Source organism: Aythya fuligula, chromosome 23, assembly GCF_009819795.1.
Source record: "Aythya fuligula isolate bAytFul2 chromosome 23, bAytFul2.pri, whole genome shotgun sequence".
NCBI lineage: Eukaryota > Metazoa > Chordata > Aves > Anseriformes > Anatidae > Aythya > Aythya fuligula.
In genome coordinates, this window is record NC_045581.1 from 6,664,783 (window position 1) to 6,688,771 (window position 23,989).

General features: G+C 62.4%; 1 protein-coding gene across 1 annotated transcript in view; it reads left to right on the plus strand.

Annotated features, from left to right (window-relative positions):
* The window catches only part of MACF1 (microtubule actin crosslinking factor 1), a 136,096-nt gene that overhangs the window by 25,810 nt on the left and 86,297 nt on the right, over positions 1-23,989 (plus strand). The window contains exons 2-20 of the mRNA XM_032202130.1: positions 5,891-5,952; positions 6,948-7,037; positions 9,500-9,577; positions 11,178-11,270; positions 17,297-17,463; positions 17,964-18,076; positions 18,168-18,274; positions 18,511-18,630; positions 18,737-18,832; positions 19,090-19,217; positions 19,307-19,400; positions 20,136-20,290; positions 20,430-20,706; positions 21,079-21,207; positions 21,456-21,533; positions 21,687-21,848; positions 22,339-22,443; positions 23,002-23,097; positions 23,508-23,633. Of these exons, the coding sequence (XP_032058021.1) occupies positions 5,891-5,952; positions 6,948-7,037; positions 9,500-9,577; positions 11,178-11,270; positions 17,297-17,463; positions 17,964-18,076; positions 18,168-18,274; positions 18,511-18,630; positions 18,737-18,832; positions 19,090-19,217; positions 19,307-19,400; positions 20,136-20,290; positions 20,430-20,706; positions 21,079-21,207; positions 21,456-21,533; positions 21,687-21,848; positions 22,339-22,443; positions 23,002-23,097; positions 23,508-23,633 (2,276 nt within the window). The remainder of the gene's footprint in view (positions 1-5,890; positions 5,953-6,947; positions 7,038-9,499; positions 9,578-11,177; positions 11,271-17,296; positions 17,464-17,963; positions 18,077-18,167; positions 18,275-18,510; positions 18,631-18,736; positions 18,833-19,089; positions 19,218-19,306; positions 19,401-20,135; positions 20,291-20,429; positions 20,707-21,078; positions 21,208-21,455; positions 21,534-21,686; positions 21,849-22,338; positions 22,444-23,001; positions 23,098-23,507; positions 23,634-23,989) is intronic.

Here is a 23,989-nt window from a genome sequence, read left to right on the forward strand (position 1 = left end):
CGGGACGGAGGCCGGCGGGCAGGGCCTAGGGGGACGATGCCGCTTTCGGAGAGCTCCTATCTGCCGCCCGCCGCTTTCATCCTCAGCCACGTCCTGGGCATCGCCGGCGTCCTGTACTGGAGGAGCCGGAGCGGGGCAGGTAGGGGAGAGGCGCTAAAATGGCTGGCGTGGGGCAGGGTCGGGGCCCGGCGCGGGAAGGACGGACGGACGGACGGACGGACAGACAGACGTGGCTGCCAGGAGGAGGGAGGAGGCCCCGGGGAGGGCAGGGTTAGCGGTGCCTAAACTTGGGCTTTCCCCTCCCGGTGTAAGCGCTGGGGGGGGGGCTGCCGGGCCCCTGGAGGAGGTGGGGGGGGGAGGATCTCGGTGCGGGGGCCTCGCTGGGGATGAGGCTGCTTTTTGTCTCAGCGCGAGCCCAGCGCACGTGGTGCTGGTTGTGCCGCCGGGACGTCCTCTCCCCGCGCCAACGTCACCGCGACCGCTCGCAGCGACAACAGCGTCCCGCAGAAACCCACAAAAAACCCACAGACACCCGCAGAAACCTGCAGTGGCAGCGAGGGCCGTGGCCGAGACGCCTCCCGGAGCTGCTCGAGCCTTGGCAGCGGCTCGTGGAGCAGCTGGAGTGACCCTGCCTCAGTTTCCCAAAATAGGGCTGGTGTGTGACCGCATCACGAGGGCCGTGAGGGTTCGTTACGGGGCAGGCCGTAACTCCGGGGCTGGACAAGGAGTAACCAGCGCCTTCTCCCTCCTGACATCTCCTACTGGGATCCGTTTGTTTGCCTGCCCCCCCCCCGGGGCAGGGCCGGGTTCCCCCCTCCTTTTGCTTTTTCCGTGGTGCAGGAGCGGGGCGGAGGAGCCCGAGCAGCTGGCGGGGATGTGCTGGGCCTTTCCCCCAGATAACCCTGGTGGCAGGCAACCCTTCCTTCCTCCCCCAGCGCTGCCAGGGCAGATCTGGTGAGGCCTCCCCGAGTTGCACAAGCGGGCTGCGGGGCAGCAGCGTGCCCTGTTACCCACCCAGTGCAGCCCTGCGGCGATTTCTGCCGTGGCCCCGCTGCCCCCGTGCACTTTATCTCGGTGCCAGGGCTGGAGAGGTGCGCGCTGTGCTCATCCCAGCTCTGTCTCAGGATCTTCTGGCCCCTTTGCGGCCTCGGCTCTCCGCTGCCTCACCGCCGCTCGGGTGTCGGCCTCGTTATGTGCCCGGGTGCTGGCTGGTTTTCCACCGCAGGTATCTGCTGCGTTCCTCCGGGCTGAGTCACGTGCCGGCTCCGCTCCCGCTTTCGAAAGGCTGAGTGGGTCCCGTCCAATTAGCTCTGCTGTCATGATGGATTATGTCAGCTCTCGAGCTGGCAGCCAGCACATTTTAAATACCTCGTGTTCCCGAGCCAGCCGGGTTTTCTGCATATTCCCCATCTTGAAAGCACCACCTTTAAAAAAAAATAAATAAATAAATAAAGTGCGTTCCCTTTCTTTTTTTTGCCCTGAAGGAGTTTGAAGCGAAAGCGATTTGCTTCGAAACTTCCCAGTTTGTTTCTAAACACCGATGTGGAACAAAAAGCTCCTTCACCCCACACCTGGCTGGGTGATTTAATGCACAGAGCTGTCCCCAGGGGTCCTCTGTGATCCACAGGACCCCATCTGGTGCGTCCTGTGCTCCTCGGCTTTAGCAGGGAGCAGAATCCGAGCAGCCCGTGCAGGAGGCGGCCCCGCAGACCCTCACCTTCCTCCCCTGCTGGACCCCTCTGCCCTGCCCTGCCCGGGCTGGGACGGGGCTTTGCCATGGCCCGAGCAGGGGGGCAGCAGACGGCGATGGCACCCGCCAGGCACGCGGGGCCGCGGCGAGGAGGCGAGGTGGGGAGCGGCAGCGCCGGGCGGGCACGTCGGGAGCTGTGCGGACAGGCGGCTGCCAGCACAGGGCTGCCGCGGGCACACCGGGGGGAAATACCTACACGGGGCGGCGGTGCCGTGGTGAAGGGTCTGCTGAAAGGATGCCGAGTGGAAGTTTTCCTCCCCAAACTCAGCTGGTGCCATGTGTTTGGCTGGATGTGACCGGGTGTGGGGCAGGGTGGCTTTGCGCATTGCCCAGCTCTCGCCGGTTTGCTGAGGGAACTGACAGAGGTGTGAAAAGCCCTCGGGTGCACGGCTCCGCTCCTCGGCTGCCTCTGGGCTCGGCTGGGCTGCGGCCGGGCTCGCCGCGTGGTTGTCTCTTTCCAAGCCTCGCCTGTCTCGGGAAAGCAGCAACATGAAAGCACCGCGCAGCTGAACGCGTCTGTGCAGCTCCGAAGGCATCAGACGTGCCGAGAACCATCAAATGCGAGTGGCACGGGCACGTGTAATTACGGATTTCGGTTCTCGCCAGTGCCTGGTGGCAGCTGCAGCAGCTGGGTCACCGATCCCTGCGCCGCCGACACCCGGCACCGCTCCACGCATTGTGCGCAGGGGCGGCCTCGTCACCCGGGCACTGCCCGCGTCCCCTGCACGGCCCCAGAAAGGCCAGAGCCAGGGGCTCCTGGTGGCCAGGGCCAGGGCCACTGGGGCCAGCAGCCCCCTGCGAGATGGCACAGGATGGAGGGAAGCGGGGGGGGTTGCGACAGGTTGCTTATCAGGGTGACTCTGGAAAGATTACCCGGCGAGAGATAAGCTCGCAGCGCCTTAATGCTGTTAGCCAGCAGCGGCCGTGCATTATTATTAGCTCGGACGATGGTGTGGGGTGTGCGTAACCTACTTAGAGCCCAGGAACCACCTGGAGGGGGGGAGACGGGGCAAAAAAAAAAGGGAGAAAACAACAATTCTGCGCCAGATGGGAAGGGGGAGCGTGCCGAGGAGCCGCAGGCCTGTGGACACCTCCTGGCCTGCCCCAGACTTTCTGCTTGGGGCTCGGTGACGCGTCCCCGTGTGCCCCCTGCCATGCACAGGGGCGCCGCACTCCGGCCTTCCCCTGGCCACAAGCTGGCTCCGCTCGCCTCCACGGCCAGGGCAGCAGGGCTTGGACCAGGAGGTCTGCAGCAGGATTATATTTAGAAGAAAAGGAAGAGAGGTGGCGATAAAGGAGGCCCCCGTTATCTCCCCGCATGCCGAGCAGGACTGCAGCCTGCAGCCGGAGCATTTGGGACCCAGCTCCGCTACTTCGGACCCAGGGAATTATTTGTGGAGAAGCTTCTGGCTGGCCGGCGCGAGCGAGGAAAAAAGCCTGGCATTGTCCGTCCCAGCCCCGGCCCCGCGGCTGGTGCAATTAACTGGAAAACAAGAGGGAGAGAAACAAGCCCGGAGCCTGTCCACGGGGCCGTGCCCAGCTCCGCGGGCGCGCCTGGCGTGGCTCCGAGCCGTGCCCCAGCACTTCTGCTGCCCCGTGTCGCCGCCGGGAGCTGCGCCGCGCTCTGCAACGCCTCCTGCTCCTGGCTGGAGCTGCTGGTAGGGGCACTGCCCTTCCTTCCCCACCGCTTCGTGGGGGAGCAGCTGGAATCTGCAGGAAGCCTTCTGCGAGCGTCGGGTGGCTGTCAGGACCAGGGACCCTCGGGGACACGCAGTGCCACCGTGCCGGCCGAGCTCACCCGCTCCTCTGGAGGCAAATTCCTGTCCCTGGCGCCTGCGTCCACTCGGCTGGCGGCGTCCGGAGAGGCGCACGGCCCCGTGGGGCACGAGGACCTGAGGAAGCACGAGGGGGCTCCTGGCATCGCAGGGGGTTCGCGGCCATGCCTCGCAGGAAGGGCGGCCGGGCCCCGAGCGGGGGGCAGAGGCTGTAGGAAGCGGTGCTGTGGGAGGAGCTGCGGCCGTGCCGTCACCCACCGCGCTGCCTCGGCTGGCGGGGCAGGAGGTGCCGCCAGAAGACCCTTCCCCACCCGTCCCTCGGAGCAGGGAGGTGGTCGCCAGTCTGCCAGGACCCAGCTCCCCCCAGCCCGGGCACAGGAGATGGAAACACAGCGCCTGTACGGGGCCGAGAGGTGGCTGAGCGCGCACATGGTGTGCCGGATGTGCTGCATGGGTCAGTACCTGCTGGGCGCTCCCCAGCTCGGTGCCGCGGGCTCTGCGTCACCGTTAGAGTCGGCTCGAGACTCAACCACCCCAAATTAATGCAGGGGTCAGGAAGAGACCCAGCGCCATGGCTCTGCGGGGCGGGTGGAGGAGAAGTCCCCACGGACGCGTGGTGGTGACGTGGCTTCCCACTGTGGGTGGTGCGCAGCGGTGCCAGGCGGCAGCGCCGTGGCGTGGCCGCCCCTCGGGGGGAACCCTGCCCGGGCGAGAGCCTGGTGGGGTGGGGTGTGGAGCGAGGGGATGGTTTTGGGCACCCCGATCCTCGCCTCGGCCAGGGGATGGTGCGTGGCGAGGGGGAGGTGTGGACGGCTTCGCCTGCGCCGTGCCGCGGGTTCTGCTCCGTGCTTTGGGTGGGGGAAGCTGTAGGGTTGTGGTTGGGTGGGAACAGCGGGGTGTGCCTTCACCTGCCTGCGGGGTGAGACGTGGCCAGGTTTTCCCAGGGCTGCGAGGGGCCCCAGGAGCGGGGCCGTGGCTCCTCCCGGGGCGCAGGCACCGCTGGGGATGAGGCCGTGGGGCGGTGCAGCAGCACGTGCAGCACGGGCTGGTGCCCGGGATCTGGGAGAGCAAGGTGCTGGTTCTGTCCCCTCCCTTGAGTCTTTTCTTTGGTTTTGACTTTAAAACAAGCAAGGCGTGCTTCTGTGTGGGGAACCATGGTGTCAGAGGAATGTCTTGGGTTGCATCCTTTGCCACTTTCTCCTTGGCACAGCCCGCATCTGGATGGGGCAGGGCTCCAGGAGTTTGGGCTGGGCTCCGGAACGCCCCTTGGCTGGGGGACAGAGGAATTTCACCGCCTTTTGCTGGGCTGGGCAGGGCTGGGCCAGACTGGTCCAGAGCAATGGGAGTGATGGGAGCGATGGGAGCGGGGCTGTGGGGGGATGCTCTGGGGCAGCCCCCGTGTTCTGTGCCGTGGGCTCCTGCCGTGGCACACTGCAGTGCTGTCTCTCCTCCGAGATGATGTTGTTAACAGCAGGCAGTCCCATTTGGTTTGGGGCTGGCTGTGGGATTACGCTGAGCCCCGCAGCTGCCCGGGCGCAGGGAGGAGGCGGTGGGTGCTGCACGGCCCTGCCCGGTGCCCTCTCCTTTTGCCTCGTTTGCTTTGTCTCTCGTGTTGTTTTTTCACCGAAAACGCAGGACAAAGCCTGCTGGCAGCTCCCCAGGGCTGCTCGGTGTCAGCACAAATCTTCTGTCCCATCCCCTGCGGGACGAGCCCTGGGGTTTGGGGGCTGCGTGGGACCTCTGGGGATGGTGCCCCCCTGCCCCCCTGTCCGTGGGGCTGGGTGAGCCGGCCGGGCAGAGCTCGGCTGAGCTGCGGGACAGAAATAAACGTTAAATCCTGGCAATCCAATGAACCAAAAATACAGCGGAGGAATAAGCTGCTAATTGCACGTGTTGTCAGTGGCCTTTTAAGGGGTGTCTGTGGGTTTTATGTAATGTGTCAAAGCCTTCCAGGGGCACGGAGAGGAGGGGGGACACCCACCCCAATGTGCAGGGGGTCGGTGAGCCTCCTCTTCCTCCTGGTGTTGCCTCCCCGGGGAGCAAGGGGAGGCACAGGGGTCCCCTCTGTAATGCTCTGTGCTGCTTTTATTTAAACAAACTCTTTTCCCCCCAAATCTAAATCCTTAATTGTGGGGTGACCCGGCACGGGCACAGCCCTGGGCCATTTTCTGTTCCTCTGCTGGAGCCAGGCTGCGGTCCTCGTACCCCACGAATAAGCAGCCTCTGTTCCCAGCACGGGGGCAGGATCCGTCCGGCGGTCCTGGCACCGGCAGCGATCGCTCTGTCTCTTCCCCTCATTTGAAAGTCATTTGAGTTTGTGCACGACAAATACTGACCGGGAGCTGCCTTTGTGTTCTTTCAACAGATGAACGGGACAGAGTCCAAAAGAAAACCTTCACTAAATGGGTCAATAAACACTTGATGAAGGTAAGGGTCGCGTGCTTTGTTGTCACCCGGGTTAAATGTCCTCCTGTCTGTCCGTGTGCCCATCCTGGCTCAGGACGGGCAGGTCAATGCCTGGTTTTTAATCCGGGAATTTTTGCTCTGGTGTCGAGCGTTCAAAACCTGTCTGTACTGGGAGCAGGGAGGGTTGCGATGGAGGTGTGGAGGTGCCTTTGGAGGGCACTGTAACACCACAGCCCAGCCCTTTTGGTACAGTTTGCAGCCCTTGCTGTAACTCCAGGCTCGTCCTGCTGCTCCCAGTCCTGTTCTGCTCGGCTCTGCTGTGCAGGAGGGAGATGCTCGCCGCTGAGCGGGTTCAGTGGTGTGCTGCAAGGCGTTTGGCTTGGCTCACTGCCACGCTCATCTCTATTTGTAAAAAAAAAATAATAAAAAAAAAAGGTAGTTTGGGCATTGGAGGTGTCACAGGGGTACTTTTCAGCCAGCTTTGCAATGTCTCAGCCTTTCAGCTACTTTCTAAATCTCACAAATGAAAGGTGGGGGGAAAATTGGGGCACCTGCTTTAGGCTGCGGTGTGGAAACTTCTCAGCTTCTCCAGGGTGAGGTCCGGGTTTGCTGGGGGCCGAGCAGGTCCAGAGGCTTGGTGTTGCCAGCCCTGCCTGTGCCAGAAGCAGCAGTGCTCTGCAGCCGTGCTCCCCCCAAAAACATCCCCAGCCCTTTAGCAGAGCCGTGTGCCCTGGGAGACACCCGGGACTCGTGCGATACTACAGGAGTGCCTGGGGTTAGGATGGTTTAACAGGGATCTGCTCATGAATCCACAATTGGCAGCAGCTCCTGCCAGGTCATTTTGGATAGCAGAGGCTGGTTTCCTTACCGATAATTTTGCAATAACCAATTTAAAGACACGTCTTGCTGGGAGATGTCTGCTTGCAGACTCCGCCGCCCTCCTCCTGCGCTGCCCCAAGTCCAGCGGCCAGGGAGAGGAGCCCTGAGGGTGTTTGTTCTCTCCCTGCTCCTCGCAGGTGCGCAAGCACATCAATGACCTGTACGAAGACCTGCGGGACGGCCACAACCTCATCTCGCTGCTGGAGGTGCTGTCGGGTGTCAAGCTGGTAAGTGCCCGAGCTGCCCAGCCCCGCTCCGCTCCCCCCGTCCGCCCTCCTGCTCCAGCGCAGCAGTCAGCAGTCATTTCTTCTGCCATAGTTTTGTTTTCAAACATCTGTCGTTTTGTTATTTATTTCATTTATTTTCACTCAAACCCACGTTCCTCGTGCTGGTTTCCTGGACACCACCAAAGCGTGTGATTATTTGAAGCCGCTGGGTTGTGGTGCCTTGGGCAGAGCCCTCTTTTGGGGAGGGTTTATACGTGCCTTCCCCTTCCAGATCTCACTACGGCTTTAAAATACTGGATAATAATGGATTTGACTAAAACTGTTTCTGTGACAGCGTGCCCAGCACTTTGGCCCACAGTTGGTAGAAGCCACTTTGCCCTCCCCTGCCCCACAGACCGGGTTTGCAGCTCCCAGGAGCTGTCTGATGTGCAGACCTCTTTTCCTGCATCTTGAGCATCGTAGAATCCCCCTTCCTCCTCCTCCTTCGCAGACTGTCACATTTACTGCCAGTTATTGGTGCAACAGCGTAGCACAGCAGGAACTGTTTTAGTCTTCCCCTAAAATAGGATCTGGGCAGAGATCTGTTAACTCACTCCGTTACCCTCCCGAGATGCCAAATTAGATGCTGTGGGGGCTGAAGAATTGGATGGAGCTGCCTGGGATCCAGACAGCCTCTTTCTCTTCGTTTTGGCTTCAAAGCCACGGAGAAGTTTCCCTTCCTGAGCCCCCCGGGCAGCACACGGGGCTGTGGCGGAGCCCATGGTGTCCAGGAGAGCCAGCGAGGAGCCTCGCCAGGGCACGCGTTTCTCTTTGGTTTTCCTTTACCTGGGTCTTGCATTTTGGTTTCCATTCTGTCTCCCTGTGTGTCACCCTCCCATCGTGCCGTCCGTGCCGTGCTCGTTAGCAAATAGAGCCGCCAGCTCAGCGGAGCCTTCGCCTGGTGAAAGCGCCGGCCTGGTGCCGTGCAAGCAGCGAAGAGCGGGAGGAGGAGGAAGATGATGATGAAGAAGTAGGTCGGGGCCACCCAGGACGCAGCAAACCCCCGGCTGACACCGGAGTGCCAGCAGATAGTCCAGTGCAACCCAGCAGGGCCCCAACCTTCCCCTCACCTGGGCACTTAGTGGGGTTTTTCATCAATCCCTGCTGCTCTTTGCCAGTGCTCGGTCGGGGCAGTCGCCTGCCTGCGAGCTCGAGCAGAGCTGTGCCAGGCCTGTGGGGCTCGTGGAGCTGTGTTAGCACTGCCTGGACTATCTGTGCGCACGTGGTGGTGCCGGCTCGCAGCCAGGGGCACGCCACCCGCTCGGTGTGAGAGCATGAGTCCTACTGACAGCGGGGGCACGGGTCCTGCACGCGCCCGTGGGCACCGTAGGCCCCGGTTGGGGCCCTGCCTGCTCGACCCGCGGCGTGCCGTGGTGTCTGCTAACCCCTGCACTGCATGGAGACGCGCCGGGCACCGGCACCACCGCGCCTCGGCTGTGAGGAGCGGGCTGGGGCGATGGTGGGGTCTGGGTCACAACCAGCAGCCCCGTGCATGCGAGTGGAGATGAGAACAAAGCCAAGGGCCTGCGGTGGATGGGCAGGCCCCCTGCCCTCACCGAGGAGGAGGAGGAGAGGGATTTTCTGCCCCCGTGCTCTGGGTGGTGGCTTCCTGGTGCTCCCTGCCACTCCTCGGGAGCTGGGGGTGCAGCACTGCATGGCCCTCTGCACCCCCAAGGCGTTCCTCCTGCAGGGACAGTTCTTCCCCTGCCACTGGGGATGAAAGGACACTTGTGGTGTCCTCGCTGCTCGGAGCACCCTGGGGACACCTCTTGGTGAGGCCCAGCTCAGGGTTAGGGCACCGATCCCCCCTTCTGCTGCTTCGGGGCAGCCCCGGCGCCCCTCCTAGCTGCTCGGGGGCATGTAGGGACCTCAGACAGGGAGGTCCGTGCCACGGGACTCCTGGGCCAGAAATCAGCAGCTGAGGGCACTGCATTTCTCCCCAGTGGTTCAAAGGCAGCATCTGCAGCAGAATCCACTTCTCACGCATGGGAGAGGCCGAGCTCACACCTCCCCTTGCGGCTGGTGCTGGGCTGGGGTCTCTGCCCTTGAGTGGAGACCCACAACCGCTCCCTGCCATGAAGCCTCTGAGGCTGAGCTGCTCGTGCCTGGTGCTGGGAGCAGCCCAGAGCCGTGGCGCAGGGACTTGGGGTCTTGGGGGGGCTCTTTGTTCACCCCAAGGACAGCGAGGGCTCAGGGCCTTCCCAGCTCCATGCCCCACTGGGGGCATTTTCCCTCTTGCAGCAGGACCTTGTGCAGCGATGACTTTTTTTCTCCATGTGTTGAGTGCCCGGGGTCACAGCAGCACGCTGAGCACGGGGCTCACGGGGTCGGGTCCGCAGCGCATGCGGGGTGTGCAGTGTGGGGCCGTGCCCGCGGGGTGCTGCCTCCCAGCCCGCCCTGCAGCCTCTGCTTCTGTTTTGCAGCCACGAGAGAAGGGCCGGATGCGTTTCCACCGGCTGCAGAACGTGCAGATCGCCCTGGATTTCCTGAAGCAACGGCAGGTAAGGGCCGTGCGGGAGCACGCTGGTGATTTGAGCTGCTGCAGGAGCAGAGTGGGATGGTCGGGGACTCCCTCTCCTGGCTGAGGCTCGGGAAGGCTGTGGAAGCAGCACCTGCCAGTGCTGGGTGTGCACGTCCCAGAGGTGCTGGCTGAGGACAGCTCTTAGAGGGACTTCCCCTTGCAGGTGTTGCTGACCTGTCCGTGCGCTGCAAAATAACGAGTTTCAAACTAAGAAACGGGGCTGCCCTTCTGGGCAGGGTTTTGCAGCTGCCCCAGCATCACCTCTGCACCCCCTGAGCCTCACCTGCAGCTCCTCAGCAGGTCCCCGCAGCAGGGCCATGCAGCGGGGGCATCTCCACCGGTGTCAGGGGCACGTCCGTGGGCAGCTGCCTCCTGCTCAGACCCTGGTACTGCCGGGAGCTCCCTCTGCCCAGCTCCGGGAGATTTTAGTCCCGGAGCACCCATGGGACACCACAGAGCCTCCCGGGCAGGTCTCGCAGTGGGCGCATCCCCAGACTCGTTCCTCCTGCATGCGAAGCCCCCGCAGCCCCTGGGGCCGGCTCCCTTGTTCTGCCTGTTCCGTCAGGTTCCTCGCACCACGTTCCCCGGCGACGTGGAGGTGATGATAAATTGTACCACTCCGTGCCAAAGCAGAGGTTTTTTTCTCTCTGCGGGCCCGAGGGCACCGAATAAATTTGCGCGCATGCCCTGCTCGGGGAGGGTGAGGCGCCCCCGCCCTCCTCCCCAGCCCCTCGATAGAGACATTTTGCCGGGGGCTCTGGGGAGCTTGTTTCTCCGCTTGGATTAAACATTTCTTCTTTCAAGCCCGATATCCTGGTGGCTGAGGGCTTGTCGGGATGCCTCACCCTGGCCAAGGCTGCCAGTGGTCGTGGCCGGGGTGGGCAACGGGGGCTCCGTGCCCTGGGGATGGACGAGGAGCCCGAGGGGGGTGGCAGCAGGACAGGGGCAGTGCTGTGGATGGTCCCTGGGGGTGCCAGGGTTCATGCACCCAGTGCTGCAGGGATCTCTGTGCTGCCTGGGGACTGTGCCTGATTTTAACCCCCCCCCTGGAGCAAAGCAGCCGGGGAGAAGCACCTCCAGGGCCGTGCAGCCTGGAGCCTGCCGGGACGTGGTCCGTTGGTGGATCCCGGGGCAGGGCCGGGTTATCTGCCTTTGTTAGGATGCATTGATTAGCAGCTTGGTTTTGAACCCAAGAGGGAGTTAATAAAGCCTGGCTGTCCTCTTTTAACCACGCTTTGTGGTCTGTAGCTGTTAAATTATGCACTAGTGCTCGGGGCTCTGGGGACGAGGCGCTGCTCCGCGTGAACCGAAATAAAGCGTTAAGTGCTGGTAAAGCACTTCTGGCTGCCCGACCGGGGTACGAGGGCCGTGAAAAATCCTTCCTTCTGCTGCTGGTGGAGCAGAGGCACCGGGTGGCCTCATTTCCTTGCTCCTCTGCCCCTTCGGCCAGCCTGGGGATGGAAATGGGGCCGGGGGAGCTGTGCCCCTCTGAGCGCCTGGGGGTCTGGGGTGGCCTGGTCGGGGACGGTCCCAGCGGGGTGGCTGACGGGGGGGGGTTGACCATTTTGCTGCTCTTTCAGGTGAAATTGGTGAACATCCGCAATGACGACATTACAGACGGCAACCCCAAGCTCACCCTGGGGCTCATATGGACGATTATCCTCCACTTCCAGGTAGGCCGCGAGTGCTTTCTGCTGGAGGATGTGGGGCCAGGGGGGTGGTGTGCTGTGTCCCCGGGGCCCTGGTGTCTGTCTGTCCGGACACAGGTGGTGTCTGTCTGTCTGGACGCATGTGGTGTCTGTCTGTCCTTACACGCGTGTTCCGTGGCGATGCCTGCCCACCGATTGGGGTGGGGGACCCGTGTACGTGGCAGCGTCACGGAGCCCAGTGCTGGAGAACAGCAGCTCCCTCTTCTCATCACTGCCATAATTAAGGCATTAATGACGGGCCGTGTGCTGCGGCCTCCTGCTTGGCACCGAGGGGCTTGGCAGGAGCTGTTTGCTCAGCTGAAGCCTCTGGAGAAGAGCGAGCTCGGAGGGGGCTGGTGGGGGCAGGACGAGCTCGTGGCCACGCAGGGGCTCTCACCCCGCAGCCTTGGAGTGGCCGCGGGGTCCTCCATCGGGATGGAGAACATCAGCTGTGTGACAGCAGCTCGGTGCAGGGCTGGGAGAAACTGCCCGACCCTGCCAGGCCCCATCTCCAGCAGCTGGCTGTTGTGGATGTTCTCACAAAACGACCCTTGGTGTCTTTAATGGCCTCAAATTCTCCCGGTGGAGCTGGATTGCCCACGTGTTGCAGGCACGTCCCGGTGTCCTGGGACTCGCTGCGTGCGGTGGTGGCTGAGGAGCGGGGCTGGGGCTGTGGGAGGAGGGTGACGGCCACACGCTGGTGCCCAGTTGCCCCCCCGTGGGCTCCTGGGGGCTGCTGGTGCCCTGCTCCCCCCCATGGGCCTCGCTCGTGGTGTGCTGGGAGGCGGCGAGGCACGGGACCGGGACCGCCACGTCCCAGCTCCCTGACGTGTCCTCGCTGGCATCTCCCAGGCGAGACGAGTGCTGGCTTTGAGACCTCTTAAGGAAGCTTTTCATTTTCAGAGGGTGAGCGTGCAGTCCCTCGGGGAGCTGCTGCCTTGGCTGTGCTGCCAGTACCGGTCGTTACTTCCAAAAACACGGCAGCTTTTGGCGTTTCGGGGTGAGGGCACGTTGCAGAGGGTCAGGGCTGGTGCGTGACAGGAGGTGGCTGTCAGCGTGGTGCCTTTTCTGAGGTTGGAGCCTTTCTGGTGGGCGGCAGTGTCCCTGCTGGCAGGGAGTTGCTGGGGGCAGCTGCCCACGTTGTGGCCCCCAGGAGGAGCAGGGTCGTGGTGCTGATGAGTCCCGGTCACATCTGCTGGGGGTGTGGAGCCCTCCCTTCCCCATGCACCCTGGGCAGCTGTGCCCTGGTCTGTGATGCCCTGCGGGGTGCGTGGGAGATGCCCAGGTCCCCCAGGTCAGCCCCTGGGTCCCCTCCTTGCCCCACCGGGAGGGGACACTGCCACCGTGGTGCTGGGGGAGCTGGCGGCAGCGAGCCTGCGCATCTGGGCACGTCCCCTCGCCTGCACTAGCTGGATTTTTTCTAGGGCTGCAGCTCCATTGTGAACCTCTTAATCTCCCAGATCCCGGTGCCGCAGCCAGCAGAGAGAGCAGAGCCCTTGGGGGGTGGTTTGGGGTGGGAGGGTGCCAGCGTGGAGCTGCCCCCGGGTCGTGGGGCTCTCGGGGTCTGTGGGTCCTTCCTTGCTGAGGGTGACCCCGGTGGTGGCTGACGTCAGGTTTGGTCCCCACATCTTTATCTGCTGCCTGTTTGCTGTCTCATCCCTGCTGCTGGCACGTGTTTCTCTGCTCCTTGCAGCGGAGCCCTGCCCTGGGGGGCTTCAGTGCCCCCTTGGGGCGTGGGGTACCAGAACCCACCGCTCCCCAAAGCGCAGCCGGGTCCCCAGGGCTGCCCCTCGGTGCCCTGAGGAAGGGGAGCCTGGCCGAGGGGGTGGGCACGTGAGATTTGGGGCTCTTGGGATTTAGGAATTAGGGAGCGATCGCAGCCGGTGCCAGCATGCCCTCGGAAACGCCCCACGGGAGCTGGTGGGGTTCGGTGCCGGTGGGCTCCGCATCCCCGTCCCCATCCGCGTGCACGCAGAGCTGCTCTGGCTCCTCCCTGCCTTTTTCCTATTTCTCTCCCACCCCTTCCTTTATGCTACCTTTGCCAACCTTCCCGTTTTCTTGTTGTTTCTTTTTTTTTTTTTCCTTTCCCTTCTCTCCCCACCCCTCCTAGCCTCTCCCTCCCCTTTCCCCGTTTTTTCCGTCTGGTTCCTGCTCTCTGTTTGTGTTGGCGAGGGCAGCGCTCCAATTACCTCATATTTGGAGAGAGAGAGCCGCAGCCAATCCGCTCCCCGTCTGCTTTTAGGTCAAGTGATTTCTGAACTGCAGTGAGATGCTTTGAATCGGGCTTGTTGCAGCTCCCAGGCTGTAAGATGGCTGTCTGGAGCGGCGGCGGGGCTGGCGGGCGGGCGCGGATGCGAGGGGCAGCGCGCGGCGCCGCGCGGCGTGCGGCGAGCTGAGCCCATGAAGCCCACCCCGGGATTCATCCGGGAGCAGCCGGCGGCCGCCCTCGCCGCCTTATCGCCGGCGCTTTCGGCACCGAGGAGATGGGGAATTCTCTGGGCTGCGTTAAGGAGCCGAAAGAAAAGGCAGCCGGAAAGGCTCCCCTGCCCCCCAAAAAGCGGGTCCGCTTCAAACGGAGGCGGAGGGGGAAGAAGAGAGCGGTGCCGGCGGTGGCCACGGAGGAGGAGCAGCAGCAGCCGGCCCTGGAGGTGGCCGAGGACGACGAGGCTCTGAAGTTGGAGGCAGCCCCGCGGCAGGAGGGCGGAGAGGACCCCGCTGGGAGCCGGCACCGAGGGGCTCTGCCGCCGGAGGGGGACCCCGGCCCGGGGCGCATCGTGCAGGTGAAGGAGAGGTTTCAGGGGGAAGTGCAGAAAGCTCACCTGGTGCTGGAGCCTCGGCGGCGGCTGGGCACAGAGGTGGCGGGGGATTCCCCTGAGGAGGGCACGACCGTCATCGCCCGGCTGCTGGAGAACCCCGCCGAGCAGGGCTGCGAGAAGGCGGTGAGCCGCCTGGTCCAGCTGCAGCGCAGCGGCACGGGCAGCAGCAGGGCCGTGCTCCTGCCTCTGCGGCAGGGCACCGACGGCCCCTGGAGCCGCGCGGAGGGGCTGCTGTCCCCAGCGAGCTCCGTGTCCGGAGGGGAGCCGGCGGAGAGCCGGGAGCCGGGAGCCAGCGGCACCGCGGGGACCTGGGGGAGAGGAGACAGCGGCGAGCAAAGTTCGAGCGCTGCGTGGACCTGCACCTCCGCTGCGGAGCCAGGCACCCTCTCGGAGCTGTCTACGCCGTCCCCCATGGTGGATCAGCTGGAAAACCCCAGCGTGGGGAAGGCAGCGGGGCTGCTGTTGGACCGGGCTGGGCAGGGCGAGGGGCACGGGCTGCCAGCCTCCCACAGTGAGTCCTCCTTCGGTGGCGCGGCGTGCTGCTCCTCGGGGTACGGCAGTGACCCGGCCAAGAGCGCAGGAGCCGGTGGGACCCCGGCATCTCCTCCCGAATTCAGACACCTGCCCGCTGCCCAGGGCCGGGCTCGGATGGGGAGCTCAAGGACAGACAGAGGAATGGTCAGTGTCTGCGGTTACCATTGCCTCCTTTTTTGGGGTGTGTTATGGGGGGGGTGCAGCTCAGCAGCCCCCAGGTCCTTGCGGTCCCTGGGGGTGGTGATCTCTGCAGGGAGCCCTGAGCCGTGCGCCACGAGGTGCAGCCTCACGCTGGGGTTGGGTGGGGTGAAGCTGCTGCAGGGAGCGCTCAGCAGAGCCTCTCCCTCTCCGAGCATCTCCGCTGGGTCTCGTTTGCACGGAGCCTGGAGATGGTGGGCAAGGGGAGCAGGGGGCACCCCGGGGACCAGCCCGTGCCGTGCTCTGCTCCCATCATGGGTGGCTGGAGCCCATGGGTGCGGGCCAGCGGGTGCTTGGGCTCTTGGTGCCTTTCCTTTTTTGTGGGTGATTTGCTCGCTGCTCTCAGGGCTGCTCACTCAGACGTGAGGCAGGGCTGTCACCTTCCCCTACCCCACGCTGGCTTTGGGTGCTGAGAGGCTCCTGAGAGGCTGCCTGGGTGGGAAGGGACCGTGCCGGGGCTGGGAAACGTGAGACGTGTCCCCTGGGTTCATACTCGCTCTGTGCCCTGGCAGAGGGGCAGCAGAAGCTGGCAGGAGCGGCTGGGAGAAGGACGAGCTCTCCAGGAGGGACCCTGCTGCGGGCAGGATGAGCCCCTTCTGTGCTCAGGGACAGGCTGCTGGGTGGGAGCTGCTTCGAAGATGCTTTTAGAGAGACAGGGGAAAGGTGGCAGAGTCGCTTGGAAAGGAAAATGGATTATTTGCCTGTTCCGAGGAGGGTACCCAAGAGGAGGAGCTGGTGCTGTGCTTGGGTTTGGGTCTGTTCCTGCTGTTGGAGGTTGGTCTTTAGGGGGTCACGGGGCTGGGTGAATCTGTGCTTGGGTTGGGTTCGTCCCACCCTGGGGACAAGTGAGCGTTTGGGAGGGCCAGGAAGGGGCCGTGAGCCCCACAGAACCTTGGCCGTGTTCGGACCGGGGTCGCAGTCGCACTTTGGACCTCAGCTGCCAGCCACCAGCTGGGTGACGAAGGAGGCCGAGGCTGGAGAGGTTGAGGAGGAGCTGGCCCCAGGTCCCAGGTGTCACCTGTCCCTCCTCGCTGCTGCCTCCCTAAATCTTTGTCCTGACACAGACGTGATGGGAAGAAAGGAGGGTGGAGCTGGTGCCGCATCCTGCGCCTCCGTAAGCAGCTCCAGGAGGGTCTCCGGCAAGGACGCCCTCGGGGGAAGGCAGGGCAGCCGGATAACCCCGCTGCTGAGGGGTTGAAATAGGGAATTGCTTGAGCTGGAGCAGCCGGGAGCCTCCCTGGTGGGCAGCAGAGCAGGCGAGCCCATGCGGAGCACGAGGATGGTCGGGGGCGCGGAGGGCCGGCGGGGAGCGGCGGGTCCCTGCCGCGGGCACTGCGTGGGGGTCCCGGCACGTCGCCCACCTCCAGCCCCACGGTGCTGCCCCCGGGGAGCCCCGCCTGGGTCTGGAAGAGTTAACGGCGGCGCTGGAGGCGCTGACAAAGAGCGGTTCTGTGCGTGACAGCGGAGAGCAGGCTCGGAGGGAGGTGAGCTGCAGCATACCAATGACAGCGGGCAGGCGGGAGGAGCGCCGGGCTGCGCTCCTGCGGGACAACGCCGAGGTTTTCCCCAGCTCCTGTCTTGGGATGTGTTGGGATGGAGAGAGAGGGGCTCAAAGGGGCTCGGAGGGACCCGGTGAGGCTGCGGATGGGGCTGGGTCCTGCTGCTCCTGGCAGAGCTGGGAGAAGGAACCCAGCGAGCGAGCGGCCGGTTACGGTTACGGTTCCACAGCACCCTGAAAGTACGTGCGGCTCACCCCTCCCTTTTGTCTGCCCCGCAATTAAGGCGAGGTAATTCTGCTAATTGGGGAGCTGGGGGGATGGGTGAGGAAAGAGCCGTGTCAATCAGAAATATTCCGGCACGCGGGGACACGTGCGCTGCGTCACGTGCGAGTCTGGGGTTCGCAGCCAGCGCTGGGCTTCTGGAAGGAGGCTGTGGTGGTCGGTCCCTTTAACAAAAGGGGTCCCAGTACCCCGAAAATGGGTCACAGTACCCCCAAAAGTGGGTCCTGGTATCCTGACACCTGCGATTCCAGCCATGGCAAGGCAGAGCGGGGTCATGGCAGCCTTCTCCCTTCGTCCCCTTGCCCCCAGGCTCGAGCTGGTGGCCGTGCCCCGAGCAGCTCCGCCGGCTGCAGGAGGCGGTGGCCGACCTGTGCTGCCCGCTTCTCCAGCACCCCGAGAGCTGGGTCCTGCTCCTTGGCAGCGGGCTCTGGGCGAGGAGCAGCACCGGTGAGCTTGGCGGCACCGCTGGGCAGCCAGGGTTTGGTGCCAGGGACCAAATCTGCCCCTCGTCCCCTGCCAAACCCGGCGGCTGTGCCCCCCTGGTGCCGGGGGCTCCGCTCTGCCCCAAGCACGCAGCGCCCCGGCGCGTCCCCGTGGCTCTGGCAGTCCCTCCCCGAGTCCACCAGCTCCAGGCCCCTCTCCCATGCGTCCACCAAGAGTTTCGCCCTGGTTTTCCTGGCAGATCTCCGACATCTACATCAGCGGGGAGTCGGGGGACATGTCGGCCAAGGAGAAGCTGCTCCTGTGGACGCAGAAGGTGACCGCAGGGTACATTGGTGTGAAGTGCACCAACTTCTCCTCCTGCTGGAGCGATGGGAAGATGTTCAACGCGCTCATCCACAGATACAGGTGGGCAAAGAGGAGCAGCAGAGAGGAGGAGGGTGGGAGGTGGGGGCCTCCCGAGGGTCCCTGCCCACCGCTGCGTTTGGTGGTGGTCTGGAGCGCTTGAGATGTGTGTGAGACCAACCAGGGGCTCTTTGACCTCGAAATCATCTCCTCTGCTGGGAGCTGAGGGGTGAGTGCTCAGAAGAAGCAACAAATACATCAGGTTGTGAGAAAAGCCATCTTCAATGAGGTTGGAGAGGGAGGCAAAAAAAGCTTTTAGACCAGAGGAGGGAGCACGGCAGGTGTTCTACATGAGAAAGCATCCTCTGGTAGCTGGAGGCAGTGCTGCCATCCCCTGCCACTCCGCTCTGCTTCCCCGTGGGGGTGGGCTGGGGGTGCTGCAGCCCCGCACCCCTTGGGGAGCCACCGGCTGGGGCAGGGACCCGGTGTGAGCCCCGTGGGGCAGTGGTACCAGTTCGGGGTGCTCTGCCCTGGGCGTCAGGACTCTGCCATGCGTTTTGCAGGCCAGATTTGGTGGATATGGAGCGGGTGCAGATCCAGAGTAACCGGGAGAACCTGGAGCAAGCCTTCGAGATCGCAGAGCGGCTGGGGGTGACGCGGCTGCTGGATGCTGAAGGTGGGCGGCCGGCGAGAGCGGCTGGGGCGGGGGGAGCCGAGCCCTCTGCCTGCTCCTGCCTCTCATGGCTCTTCTGCTTCCCCTTTGCCAGACGTGGACGTCGCGTCTCCAGATGAGAAGTCTGTGATAACTTACGTGTCTTCAATCTACGATGCCTTTCCCAAAGTCCCCGAGGGAGGAGAAGGGATCAGCGCTATCGTAAGTGGTGCTGCTCTGCTCCTGGCCACGAGGCTGCCCTGCCTCCTCCTTCCTCCTGTGCCCGCGTGGCCCCCCAGGAGGGAGGCCCAGGCTGCTGCTCTGTGCCACGGCTGTGCTGGTGCTGCCGGGGTTCTCTCCTTGCTATGGATGGGGATGTGCTGGTCCGGAGGGTTTGGGCTCTGCCCCACGGGGTCCTGCCCGCTGGCAGTGCTTGAGCAGGGTGCTCTCCCTCGCAGGAGGTCGATTCGAGGTGGCTGGAGTACCAGACCCGCGTGGAGTCCCTCATCTCCTGGATCAAGCAGCACACGATACTTATGTCAGATAAATCCTTCCCCCAGAACCCCGTAGAGCTAAAGGTAGGTCCTGGGCAAGGTCCCCCTGCAGAATCCCCTGTCCTCGGCGCCAAGAGCCGTGTGGTGGCATTCCCCGGGGTGGTTTCTGATGCAACCTTTCTCATCCCAGGCACTTTATAACCAGTACATACACTTCAAAGAAACCGAAATCCCAGCGAGAGAGCAGGAAAAAGGCAGGATAGAGGAGCTCTACAAACTGTTAGAGGTAAGATTTGTCATAGCTACCCAGAGGCTTATAGGTGGGAGCGCTGTGCTTTTAGCAAGACTAAAGTGTGCTCACTTCAGATTTATTTTGGATTAGAGAAGTGGAAATAACCCTCAGGGCAAATTATTCAGCAAGTAGCACTCAGCCGGAGCGGAGGCAGAGCTGTTGCCTCACAGCCCTGCTTCCTTTGCTGGAGTCTGACTCTGGCCAGCAGAAGAAAGAGGAACGAAATGCCATTCCGTTGGTGTTTTCTGCAGGTATGGATTGAATTTGGACGCATCAAGTTGCCCCAGGGCTACCACCCCAACGACGTGGAGGAGGAGTGGGGCAAGCTGATCATAGAGATGCTGGAGCGCGAGAAGCTCCTGCGGCCAGCGGTGGAGAGGTCGGTGCTGGCCCTGCGGGGACACCCCGCCTGGAGGCACACCACGCTGTCCCAAAACCTTTCTCATTCTCCTCCCTCTGTCGTCACAGGCTGGAGTTGCTGCTACAAATCGCGAACAAAATCCAGAATGGTGCTCTGAGCTGTGAAGAAAAACTCACCCTGGCGAAGAACACGCTGCAAGCTGTGAGTGGGGGGTGGTATTTCCCTCCTGGTGGTTTTTCTCCTGCCTCTGCTGTTATGCCCGTCTCTGTTCCTCTCTTCTACATGGGGTGGGGGGTTCCTCAGGCAGCTTTCTTTGCCTGTGATGTCGAGCCTCTCACAGCAGGACTGTAGGAGAGGTGGATACCTGGTGGTGTCCCCAAGGGCCTTGGGGACAGGCTGCTGCTGGCAGTGCAGTGAGTGAGGCTGGACTTCTGCAAAGCTGCTGGCTTAGAAGAGAACTACAGTTCTGGAAAAGCTTGTGGTATCATAAGGCTTCAAAAAAACACACAAAAATATGTTTTTTTCTCTAAAAGAGTGGCAGAAAAGCCTTGGTGGCAGACTGTAGCTACCTGGGTGCAGAGGAGATTTCAAAAGAGTGAGCGTTTTGTTTTGGGAAAAAGAGGAGCAGGGAGGAGCAGGGGCTGGGTGCAGCTGGCTGAACCCAAGCAAGAAACGAGGTGCCCCTTTAACAGCAGTCACTGACTGCGGGGAGCCTCCATCACGAGCAATTTTCAGTTCATCTGCAGGAGCTGTTCTGAAGGGCACGTCCTGGGTGCTGTGTGAGTTGGGAGTGGAGGTTCCTCCACTCGGGTCAAGCTTGAGGACGAAAATCTCCTTCCAGTCTTGAAGTCAGAGCTGGGTTTCCACCCCGTTCTCTCTGCCTGTGTGCCTGGGCTGGAGGGGACCCAGCCCTCAGGCTCCTCTGTCTCGCTGCAGGACGCCGCTCACCTGGAGTCCGGCCAGCCGGTGCAGTACGAGTCCGACGTGGTCGTGTACCTGCAGGAGTGCGAGGGGCTCATCCGCCAGCTGCAGGTGGACGTGCAGATCCTCCGGGATGAGAACTACTACCAGCTGGAGGAGCTGGTGTTCAGGTGAGAGGAGCTGTGGCTCACGCAGCCCGTGCCTGGAGCAGCGCGCGGAGGCTCCTCGGGGGACGGGGGGCGCGTACGTGCCAGGAGGCGGCGCGGCACCAGCCCCCTCTGCTCACACGTGCCGTGTTTGCTCCTCCAGGATCATGCGGCTGCAAGACGAGCTGGTGACACTGAGGCTGGAGTGCACCAACCTGTACAGGAAAGGCCACTTCTCCACCCTGGAGCTGGCGCCCGCTTCCACGCTGAGCACCACGCAGGTGAAGGGAGAGCCCCTGACCAAAGGGCTGCACACCTCCTCTGCCTCCTGGTTCCGAAAGCCCATGACCAGGACGGAGCTCGTGGCCATCTCCTCTTCCGAAGACGAAGGCAGCCTCCGCTTCGTGTACGAGCTGCTGGCCTGGGTGGAGGAAATGCAGGTGAGAGCTGCCTCTGCCTCTCTGGGCCAGGCTGCAGATGGCCTGGTGGTGCTTTTTTTCCTGCCTGTATGTGCAAATAGTAATTGTTTCGATGGTTCAGAGTTTCTGGAGAGCACCAGTGCTTTTGTCTTGAGTTTTGCCTCTTGTGATCCCATTCTTCAGCAGACACTAGAAAATCCTTTAAAGCTTCATGCAAATCTGTAGTGATGCAGTCAGTCCTTTGGTCTTCTGTGGGCCTGGGACCTTCTGCCAAGACTGTTGGGGTATTTGTTGCCTCTTCAGCGACCTCGGAGGTTTCCTTGCCCTCGTGTCTGTTTGAGATAGCACTCCTGGTCTGCAGGAGCTTGACTTGGACCTCTTGGCCTGTTTCAGATGAGGCTGGAGCGGGCAGAGTGGGGCAGCGACCTGCCAAGCGTGGAAGCCCAGCTGGAGGCACAGCGGCACATCCACGCCAGCGTGGAGGACCTGGGCTCCAGCGTCAAGGAGGCCCGCGTGTACGAGGTACGGTGCTGTGCACGGGGTGATGCTGGGCTTCACAGTGTGCTTGGAAAGGGGAGGGCATTGGGGTGTCACTTTTGTGGGTGAAGGTGGCTGGGGTGGATATTTTTTAAGGACAGAGCTGCTGGGCCAGTGTAAGAGGCTGCTGCCCTGAGCCATCCGCTCTTCCTCTTGCTCGTACGGAGCTGGGGAGAAGGATTTGGAGGTGGGGTTTTAAAGGACCAGGTAACAGGAATGCTTTCATCCTTCAGGGTAAAATGTCTCAGAATTTCCGTGCCAGCTACACGGAGACGCTCGGCAAGCTGGAGACACAGTACTGCAAACTGATGGTGAGTGTGCTTCGTGTGCGCTTCGAGCGATGTCCCCTGCTGCAGGGGGTGCCCGGCCCGGCCTGGCCACGCAGCTCGAGCATCCCTGCTCTGCTGGGGCTCTCCCAGAGCTCGCTCCCAGAGCTCATGCCCGGGTCGCTTCGTTCTGCTCAGGAAACCTCGAGCTTCCGACTGCGACACCTGCAGAGCTTGCATGGGTTTGTGTCTCGGGCCACTGCTGAGCTGATTTGGCTGAACGAGAAGGAGGAAGAGGAGCTGGCGTACGACTGGAGCGACAACAATCCGAACATTGCAGCCAAGAAAAACTACTTCTCGGTGAGTGAGCAGCCCAGTGCAGCTGCTAAAAGATCTCTCCCTAGAGCCGAAGGTACAGAAAAGTGTCTGCTTTAATAGAGCATCAGTTGAAAAGGCATCAAAAGATTTCTTTTAGCACCGCTTGAAACGAAAGACATGCTTATGTAGCAAAAAAAAAAAGTCTGGGCTAAAGAGGAAAATTGATTCCTCTTTAAAGCAGTATAAATAAATTGCTCTCTTTCCACAATGGTAATGTTTGGAACTGGAGAGGTCCCTGGGCAGGTTTCCAGCATCTGTGTTAGGTCTGCCCCGTGTGTTTGGTGCAGGAGGCATCCTGATGGGAAACGGCTGTGCTGCTCTGACAAGCCGTGCTGGTTTCCTATTGGGCTGAGATCTGCTGATGTTTACTGCAGTGCTCTGTTACTGCTTGTTTTATTAGCTGGCCGCGTGCTCTGAGCACAGGCGGCTTTTGATAGCCAAGCTTTGGCCTTTGCTCGTGTCCTTCACACAGGAGCTGACGATGGAGCTGGAAGAGAAGCAGGACATCTTGCGGTCCCTGCAGGACACGGCCGAGCTGCTGTCCCTGGAGAACCACCCCGCCAAGCAAACCGTAGAGGTGAGCGGGCAGGGGGGGAGCTGGGGGGGAACCAACCTGGCACGGCCTTGGGGACGCACGGAGCTGCTGCCCTGCCCCGGGGGCCCTCACAGGCTCTTGGAGCTGGTGGTGCTTTGTGGTGGCAGTGCCATGACAGAGCTGTTTTAATCCGGGGACACAGTGAGAAATGTAAAGCTGTTCCCAAACACGCCCTGCACCGATAAGCTTGTGCAGAGCCTGAGCCCCTCCAGCAGCGTGGGGCTGCAGGGAAGGGCTGCAGCTCCTGGGGGTCGCCCCATTTCCCATTTTTGTGGTGGTGAAGCAGGGGGCTGCGGGGACACGCTGCATCCAGCGTGTGGTTTGCTGGCAGGCAGGCAGAAGGCAAACCTGCTTCTGCAGCAGCCCCGGCGTGTGCCGGTTCCTGTTCTGCCTTCTCCTGCTCTGTGTCTGCGTCCAAACAATCCTGGCTGCAGCCAGATCTTGCCCATCTATGTCCATCCACCCGCGGCAGTGCTGTCCTTCCTCTGACCCCCCTGCTGGGAAGTGCTCATCGCTCACTGCTCTTTGCGTGTTTCCCAGGCCTACAGCGCTGCTGTGCAGACTCAGTGGCAGTGGATTAAGCAGCTCTGCCTGTGTGTGGAGCAGCACGTGAAGGAGAACGCTGCCTATTTCCAGGTACGCAGGAGGGGAGCCCCAAATTCCCCTGGTTTCAGTGGGGAGCAAACCCTGCGGCACGAGCGGGCTGCGATGGAGCAGCTGCTGCGTCCCGGCACATCAGCTCCGTGCTTTGTGTCCCGTTGTGGGAGAGGGAAGCAGGGGGTTGCAGGGCTCATCGGGGCACCTTCTTCTGAACCATCTCTTTCTTTTAAGCTGCTCTCAGGGAATAAATATCTCATTTGGGCCAGAGGGCTCGGATTCCATGCGGTTCTGTCCATCTGTGCAGGATGCTCGCTGCTCCTGCAGTGCCGCAGAACAGCGGCAGGATGCTGCTCACTGGGGATTTGGGGTGTTCTCCTGTAGAGCTGGGGGTTGCTGATGGCTGGGCGGAGTTGTGCAGGTTTCTGTGACGCTCTCTGGCTTTTCAGTTCTTCAGCGATGCCTGGGAGTCGGAGACGTACCTGCGCAACCTGCAGGACTCCATCAAAAGGAAGTATTCTTGCGACCACAACACGAGCCTGACGCGGCTGGAGGACCTGCTGCAGGACTCCATGGTGGGTTTTTACTGAGGTCCCCGTCGCCCTGAGAGGGCAGCTCCTGCCCTGCTCCACTGCAGCAGCACCGCTCGGAGCCCTGAGCGCTGCTGCACGGGGCCGTGGGGCGCAGGCTGTGCGTGACCCCCCTGCACCACCACGTGCACTGAACGCTGCTGCTGAGAGCTGGGCCTCGGTGGCTGCACCAGGGGACAGGTCCCTGTTTAGGGACGCTTGCCACCATCCTCCTGTGCCCCTTGGTAAAGTGTTGTCTGTGCGAGGCTGTAGGTAGAGATGTGGAGAGCGAAATGTCTGAGCTAGTTCTCCCGTCGGTGCCTGCCCACAGCTGCGTGGCGGTGGCCCTGTTCTGCTGGCAG